At 45.0% G+C, this 8,896-nt stretch overlaps 1 protein-coding gene across 1 annotated transcript in view; it reads right to left on the reverse strand.

Annotated features, from left to right (window-relative positions):
• Positions 1 to 927: 927 nt before the first annotated feature.
• The window catches only part of MMRN1 (multimerin 1), an 80,173-nt gene continuing 72,204 nt past the window's right edge, over positions 928 to 8,896 (reverse strand). Inside the window, exons 7-8 of the mRNA XM_077300891.1 lie at positions 8,792 to 8,896; positions 928 to 4,314 (exon numbers count right to left, since the gene is read on the reverse strand). The exon at positions 8,792 to 8,896 is cut by the window's right edge and continues 42 nt beyond it. Coding sequence (XP_077157006.1) covers positions 3,893 to 4,314; positions 8,792 to 8,896 — 527 coding nt within the window. The 3' untranslated portion in view covers positions 928 to 3,892. The remainder of the gene's footprint in view (positions 4,315 to 8,791) is intronic.

The following is an 8,896-nucleotide window of genomic DNA, read 5'->3' on the forward strand; positions in this document are numbered from 1 at the left end:
AGCAGGAAGACGTTCCTGAAAGTTAGAGCGGTTTCTCAGTGGAACGGGCTTCCTCGGGAGGTGGTGGCCTCTCCATCTTTGGAGATTTTTAAACAGAGGCTGGATAGCCATCCGACAGAGAGGCTGATTCTGTGAAGGTTCAAGGGGGTGGCAGGTGACAGTGGATGAGCGATAGGGCTGTGAGTGTCCTGCATAGTGCGGGGGGTTGGACTAGATGACCCAGGAGGTCCCTTCCAACTCTATGATTCTATGCTTCTATTCTATGATTCTAGGAGGAGAAAACAACATGCTGAAGATCTCCCAATCTCTGCAAATAGGACTTTATTGGTGCATCTTATGCACCTGATCGAGAGCCCCTGGCAATGATAATGGGGTCGGCCTCTACTCATTGACACAGCAGGATGGATTGGCTCCACTGCTTCCGCGAGGAATTTAAGATGTCTGATGAATTGTTTTACATACTCAGATAAGGAGACGTGAGCAGGCCAAAGCGGTTATTTCCTTCCAAGAATTCCTTCTGTTTGCTATGTAAATGTTTTTTTTTTAATGGGATGCTGACTACATGCTAGCATGGAACTCAAACTGAAATACTCTGCTTAAAGGTAAAGGTAAAGGTATCCCCTGTGCAAGCACCGAGTCATGTCTGACCCTTGGGGTGACGCCCTCTAGCGTTTTCATGGCAGACTCAATACGGGGTGGATTGCCAGTGCCTTCCCCAGTCATTACCGTTTACCCCCCAGCAAGCAAGCTGGGTACTCATTTTACCAACCTCAGAAAGATGGAAGGCTGAGTCAACCTTGAGCCGGCTGCTGGGATTGAACTCCCAACCTTATGGGCAGACAGCTTCAGACAGCATATCGCTGCCTTACCACTCTGCGCCACAAGAGGCTCATGCTCTGCTTAGAGATGCACAAAGGGAGTCCCACCTGTTTTCCTTTTACTTTATTAATGAAGTTTTTCCATTGTTACAAAACCATCCTCAGGTAGGAGGGACCACAGCACACAATATTTCAAATAAAAGGGCGAATAATATCGGTTTATAATACGTCGGAGAAAGGCACAACATAGTTAGAACAAACACGCCTGGTCTTTGTGCTACAGAAATGCATATCATCAAGCCCATTGCTGGACTAGCGATTTATGCCATGCTGAAGAGGCGTCAGGTCTCTATCATTTGCACCCGGCAGGTATCTGCATTTTTTTGCTTATGAACTTATGTATTTACACAACCATCCTTCATCTTATAAAGAGTTAAAGTCAGGGGTAGTCAAACTGCGGCCCTCCAGATGTCCATGGACTACAATTCCCAGGAGCCCCCTGCCAGCGAATGCTGGCAGGGGGCTCCTGGGAATTGTAGTCCATGGACATCTGGAGGGCCGCAGTTTGACTACCCCTGGTTAAAGTAGTAGCAAAACTGGACTTGGAATGGAAAAGTTGCTGATGTCACAGGCGCTTTACGAAGGGGCAGCCGCCATATTAGCTGTTCCTCAGTTCAAAATGAAACATTCTGAAAACTCAAGGAAGCAACTTAATTTGGACTCACTCCAAACTGAAAGAGGCACGATTGTCTGAACAGCAACAGCCCTCAGGGCACAGCTACCCCCCTTAAAACATTAACCCAGAGAAATTCATAAAAATCTATCAGCAACATAGTTATACTTAACTTACAACCCTCAGGGGAATGATCTAAAGAATGTTGTGCCTCTGTGTGTGCATGTATTCATTTTCTAAGCAAACTGTGTATGTGTGTGTGTGTTTTTATGACCAGTGCAGCCAAGCTAGCTTTGGGTTGCTGTGTTTTTGTTTTTGTTTTGTTTTTAATTTAAAAAACATATTGCTTTGAAAGGGTTGCAGGTCAGAGGTCTGCTCTAAATAGATTTTTTTTTTTTTTGATAACAGGAGAAATAAACAAACAAAAAGCCTGTCAGGAATCTGTATTAGGAAGAAAACAATTAGCTTCCTCCAAGATGGAGACCTGGCTGGAAGGATTTAATTGGAAGGGCAGCAAGGGCAACCAAAGTCATACTTAAAGAGAGAGAGGCTGTCTCTGGTGGGTCATTTGAATTTCATCTGCAGAGTAATTTCCACGCCATTTAGCCCTATCCGTAGCAGGAATAAATAGGACTAAACAGGTTATTAAGCTGACAAAGTCATACAAGGAGTGGGGAAGGATTTGGCCCTCTGGGTGAGACATTTGATAAAATACAATGATATGTAAGGCTAAATTAGTGACAAATCAGGGAATTCACATATTTACAGGATGACATAGGACATCCGTGGGAAAGGGGGCTAGGGTATATACAGTCAGGGTTCATGGTGTGTTGAAAATTAATCTTATTAACAGAAGACAAAAACATTAAAAGCATGGAAGGGAGTGGAGAGCAAACTGCTTTCTTTTTCCTTTTTCTTTCTTTTTTATTTTTAATTTTTTTTGGCTTTGTATTTTAAGTGTCACCAATTCCTTTCTCGACCTACAGTAAAATTCAGTCCGGTAGGACTGACAGCGGGATGAAAGTGTTAATCCTCTAATTGATGCTATTAATTGTCTAATTTACTCACTGCAGATTAAATACATGGATTTTTAATCAGATTTTCATCAGAGCTCTCCCCTGTGAAGGGTACGGCGTGCGGACGACAAGCAACCCCATATATTTCTCTTGAATTACACAATGCATTAAGGATGATATTTCCCTTCAACCATGCGTTTCTTAAAAAAAAAAAAAACATCAAGAGAAATTATCATCTTTTGGTATCCTCAAAGTATTGTCTCTTACATTAGCAAACTGATCAATTTGTTTATCTTTTAAATAAAGGCCATTCAATTTTGTTAATGTTCTAGAGCAGGGGTAATCAAACTGCAGCCCTCCAGATGTCCATGGACTACAATTCCCACGAGCCCCTGCCAACGTTCGCTGGCAGGGGCTCCTGGGAATTGTAGTCCATGGACATCTGGAGGGCCGCAGTTTGACTACCCCTGTTCTAGAGAATAAAAGGGTTTGGTTCCGTTTACCCCTTGAAACTACAGTCTATCTTCACAGCAACTCTGTGATGTTGGCTGAGAGAGAGAAAGAGTGTCACTGGCTCAAGGTCACCCAAAAAACCTCATGGAGATTTAAACCTGGGTATCTCTTGGATACTTGAAACTCTGCAACCTCTGCAGCACACTGGGTCTCTGTATAGGATTGCACTCTTAAGACCCAACTCTTTGGGCAGTCTGGAATCTTATTGTCCACTTCACACATGCATTCAGTAGCACAGGAGGCAAACGCATAATGTCTAGTAAACCTTCTATCATGTGGACAAGGCTGCTCACATAGAACCTTCCTTACTCAAGGGGCCCTCTACTTCTCCATAAGTGTCTCCCAGAACGGGAACAGAAACATCCCGATCAGAGTCAGCTATGAGCACCCAAGATCACATGACTGCTGACCAGTGTCAGCTACTGAAATCAATTTCACTTCACAGTGATGATAATATTAATAAATGGCAGCTCTTTTTAATATTGGTGCAAACATCTCAGTAAGGTTGTGGCTACACATCTAACTAATGAGATGCCTGGACACACAGAACAGCTATTGATAAAGACTTCCAGTCATTCATGGGAAGACAAGTTGGTATAACTGGGATATCTGGAAGTTTGAGCTGTACCTAATGAGATAAGGTTTGACACTTTCCATGAGGGCGCCTTGGCTTTTTAATAACTGCAGGAAGATGGAAAGCTTTTCTTTTCCTCACGGAATTACAGTGGGGGGAGAAAGATTTTGCATTTCTATTTGAAGACATAAGTGCCACTGTGAGTGAAACGGGGCAATTCTAAATGAGATTGCTGTGGTTGAAGGAGAACTGGGAATAAAAAGGAAGCAAAAGGGGAGAGCTTTTAGTTGCAAGTGATTTAGGTACGGTACAATAAGTATCCAGTAAATGTAGTTACAGGTGGGTATTTGGCTGGGATGGATCCCGTGGCCAGCCTGAGCCAGACTTCTTGGCCATAGTTCAGTTCCAGTAACGCATACCCGGTAACCACCCTGTCCGTAGACTTCTCATTGTTTGTGCTTTCAGTCTGGAAAGCCAGCTTGTCTGTCCCGTCAACCACGAGGTAGCCAGAGAGGCGCGGGCTGCGTGACTCAATGGTGTATTCGAAAACATAAACGCCAAGGTACGGCACACGGAACTTTCCATTCGATGGGACGTAGGAGGAACCATAGTTGACGTCCAGATTGTTGAACCGGATAGGGCCGGGAGTGTTCATCCCATAGGTGTGTGAAGCAAAAAAGGCCACCATGGGTGCATATCTGTAAGATCCTTTTGAGAAATCTGCAGAGGAAAGAACAGTTAAGGAGAAGTCAGTCTTCCAGTCTGTTTGGTCAAAACTAGCTGTCACTGTTGACGTGGTTCTGCCATGGAAAATGACACCCCTGCATCTAGTTTTTTTCTCTTTCCCTGTAATGTTTAATCAGATTTACCACATGCCATGATACCGTCATGCTGTGAGCTTCCCATGTGCCAGCAGCCAGCAGTGTGGTGAAGGGAGAGGTAAGCTCATTCCACCTTTTGACTGAGAAGGAACCCCTGAAATGTTTTTCAGGCTTTAGGGAACCCTAGAAGTGGTGGCATGGCCCTTCAGAGAAGATGGTGGGGAAGTAAGATGTGGGAGCCAGCCAATCAATCGAGTGATCATTTATCATTTTTATTGCAAAGAGAGAGAGACCAGAGCAACAGGGGAAGTGGGCTCCAGTGATATCTAGTGATGTCAGCAGCCATCTGAACTTGTGGGAAAGGCTGCATAACCCCTGGGGAGCTCTCACATAGAAGAAGAAGAAGACCAAGAGTTGGTTCTTATATGCTGCTTTTCTCTACCCGAAGGAGGCTCAAAGTGGCTTACAGTCGCCTTCCCTTTCCTCTTCCCACAACAGACACCCTGTGAGGGAGGTGAGTCTGAGAGAGCCCTGATATCACTGCTCGGACAGAACAAAAGAAGAATAGTTGGTTCTTATATGCTGCTTTTCGCTATCAGAAGGAGCCTCAAAGTGGCTTACAATGGCATCCCCTTTCCTCTCCCCACAACAGACACCCTGTGGGGTGGGTGAGGCTGAGAGAGCCCTGATATCACTGCTTGCTTAGAACAGCTTTATCAGTGCCGTGGCGAGCCCAAGGTCACCCAGCTGGCTGCATGTGGGGGAGTGCAGAATCGAACCCAGCATGCCAGATTAGAAGTCCGCACTCCTAACCACTACACCAAACTGGCTCTCTGGAACCCTTGTTGGGAACCCCTGCCCACAGCACGATGAACTCATGTCAGCAAAGTGACTTTTAATTTATTGTGTGTGTGGGGGGGGGGAACCATCAGACATGGAGCTTCTATTTTCAGCAGTGAGCATGTGCTGTTGTAACATCTAGATCCATCCCTCATTAGTTGTTGCAGATTGAAATGGGATCAGCTTTGCATAGCAGCCATGGGGCAGTTGCAACCTCCCTCCCCCCCCCCCCGCCGCCCCCAGCCTAGGAAACCAAAGAAGAAAAGCTGAATGAATTCTTAACTACTACACAGAAAGCAATTTTCTCCACAATTAGCATCAAATGCACCACCACCAACCAAAAGCTTTTCTTTGGAAACAGCAAGAAAATTGCAGTCTTGGCTTTGCTGCATTATTACTAAGAAAAGCTCTATGTCTCTCCCTCCATGTCAGTATCACAAATTTCTACAAACCTAACACATGTGTGTGTGTGTGTGTGTGCGTGTGTTTGTGTGCGTGCGCGCATGTGTGGCGAGTAGCTTAGAATTGTGCCTGCAAGTTCTTAACAAATGCTGAAGGTTTAGCAAGCTTCATAATGAATGGGGAAATAAAAAAAACATTCTTTGTTTCTCTCCCCTCACCCTTAGCATATGAACCAATGCCTTCACCGCTGTAAAAATGATTGAGAAATACTGAAATAGTGGCTGAAAGAGGCATAAAATACACATTTCATATATCCTGGATGCAAATCTTAGTTTATTCATTTTTATGGCAACTATCACCATGACAGTTACAGCTGAAATGAAATTCTCAGTAGAAAAAAGTCTATGTGAATATCAGGGCTGAAATCCAGATGGAAATTCCTCATCATTTTTTTGTTGTTGCTGCAGCAAACTTTGCATTTTAAGAGGCTTTTCAGACAATACATTTTTGGGTGTACACCACCGGACAATCTATATGTTACCCATAATTCATGGCTATTTACCCCACATTTTGTTTTGTAATATAAAGTAACAGTTGCCCAGTTCAGACATAACATGAACCATGTTTTAATTAAACTATCAGAAGTGGGGTAGTGTGAACAACCATGAACTAAGGCAGGGGTAGTCAAACTGCGGCCCTCCAGATGTCCATGGACTACAATTCCCAGGAGCCCCTGCCAGCAAATGCTCCTGGGAATTGTAGTCCATGGACATCTGGAGGGCCGCAGTTTGACTACCCCTGAACTAAGGTGTGCCAAACCTGGTCTGATATCATAGCCTGGGTTATTAATCCATTAGTCATAGCTATGCTTTCACGGAATGGAGGAATGGAGGCATTCTGGTTGAATCCTGACTCCAGGCACTGCCCTCTCTGGCTGTATAGTAAAGGTACTGTAATGAGCATTTGTTCAACCAAACCAGGATCTGAGTTACCATTTGCAAGATGAATCCTAGCTTTATGGATTAACCATAGTTAAAACACATCATGCTTTTTTTGTTATGTCCTGACCTGACCCAGTGAGTTCCTCCAGATGGGTGGTTCCTTCCCAGATGTCCCCCTGCTTAAATTTCTCCATTGCTGGAGGCTTTTTGCATGGGAGGGGAAAAGTAATATGGGTTCTGGTAGCCCCCTTCCTTGTAGTTTATAGGGCTGCCAGCAGCCTTAACACAAGCATTGTAAGATGCTATTTGCTGAAGTGGGAAGTGCAATAAAGTCACTGCTGACTTATGGCAACCTTGAAGGCAAGAGAGGTTCAGAGGTGGCTTGTCATTGCCTGTCTCCGTGTCACAACCTTGGTATTCCTTGGAGGCCTCTCATCCAAATTCTAGCCAGAGCTGACCCTGCTTAGCTTCTGTGATATTTGCTAGGTGATGTTATTTACTTCCATTCCAAGAAAAGCTTCACCTTTAATTTCCACGGCTTAAGCCTCTCTTAAAGGGCCAGGTCATCCCCGTCCCCTGGGTTTTAGGCAATCCTAGATTTGTGGGAATGAGGGGAGGTCTACACTGATGAGCCATACCTCCTCTCCCAACAAAAATGGAAGGTTGCTACTGGATGGTAATTACCTCTCATCTAAGGATGACTTTTCCAGGAAGAATGTCACCACTGCCTCCTGGAGGATGCTAAGGAAAGTACCCTGGGAGATTTATAATGTTTCCCAAAGCACCTCCTACCACTTCCTGGAATCCTTCACCAACCAGGAAGGGCAAGGATCCAAGGAGCAGGTAGTAGATTGCACAGCCAACAGGACTCTGTCAACCTCCGCCATGGAGGGTGTATTGAAAGAGTCCAAAAAAGTACCCAAGTGTGAACCCAGGGTCCCAACATTCCTACTGACACCAAATAAGGCAGCTGAGTCTTGAAGGAGCAAGACTATCTGAAAATAACATCACTAATGTGTCACAGCTAATAACCAAAGTAATCCAGTGATTTCCTCAGCAAAATGAGGGTTTGAATTCAACCTGGGTACCCCGGCCTTGTCAGATCTCAGAAGCTAAGCAGGATTGGCCCTGGCTAGGTTTGGATGGGAGACATCCAAATAATACCAGGGTCATGGCATGGAAGCAGTCAATGACAAACCACCTCTGAAATCTTTAGTCTTGAAACCCTACACAGTTGCCATAAGTCAGCTGTGACTTGACAGTACATTCCCCTTCCTTCCTTCCTTCCTTCCTTCCTTCCTTCCTTCCTTCCTTCCTTCCTTCCTTCCTTCCTTCCTTCCTTCCTTCCTTCCTTCCTTCCTTCATCTCCCCTGGCCATTTCTGCTATCTTCCTTCCTTCCTTCCTTCCTTCCTTCCTTCCTTCCTTCCTTCCTTCCTTCCTTCCTTCCTTCCTTCCTTCCTTCCTTCCTTCCTTCCTTCCTTCCTTCCTTCCTTCATCTCCCCTGGCCATTTCTGCTATCTTCCTTCCTTCCTTCCTTCCTTCCTTCCTTCCTTCCTTCCTTCCTTCCTTCCTTCCTTCCTTCCTTCCTTCCTTCCTTCCTTCCTTCCTTCCTTCCTTCCCACCTCCTTATTAAGAAACTATATTCTGAGGAAGCTCATGATGTCTGGGAGCAGGATTTGAAAAACATTGCTCTCGTTTATCACAGAGAAAGGGAACGGTTTCTCTAGGAAATAAAAGTCAGTCAAGGGAAATTCTGCCCAAATACTATAACCATGAGTGCAAACCTCGCCAAGCGGAGTTTTTGTAAAATGGAAGGAGCAGCTTTAGTTGCACATGTAATTTCCCAATAATGCAATTTCCACAGCTTTTGTATCAAAAACTGCCAGCTTGCTCTGGACTACTTATGATAGTACACCTCGGCTAAAAACCATCTTGCTCAATCCTTCACAGGCCTGAGTGTTATCTTTATTTCCCAAGGAGGCCAGAGACAGAGATCAAATTTTACACTTTGCAATGTGGGAGCCATCAAACGAGAGGACCGTGGCGCGTCTTCAGGAACTGAGCATTATAAAAACAGTTTTTTCGGTTCAGGCTAAACTGGTGCTTTTGTTCAGGGGAGCCGGTGGCTCTTAATCCCTGGACTACAGGTAGAGAGGGAGGGAAGGAGATGGTTTGATTCTGCATATACTTGCCTGGGGTGGCAGCGTTTTCCTCCATCATCTTTGTGCTGCAGGTGGCTCCTCCAAAGGGGTAGCGGCAAGCGCAGACAAAGCCCTTTCTTTCATTGACACAGGTCC

The sequence above is a fragment of the Paroedura picta genome, chromosome 10 (genome assembly GCF_049243985.1).
Source record: "Paroedura picta isolate Pp20150507F chromosome 10, Ppicta_v3.0, whole genome shotgun sequence".
Lineage (NCBI taxonomy): Eukaryota > Metazoa > Chordata > Lepidosauria > Squamata > Gekkonidae > Paroedura > Paroedura picta.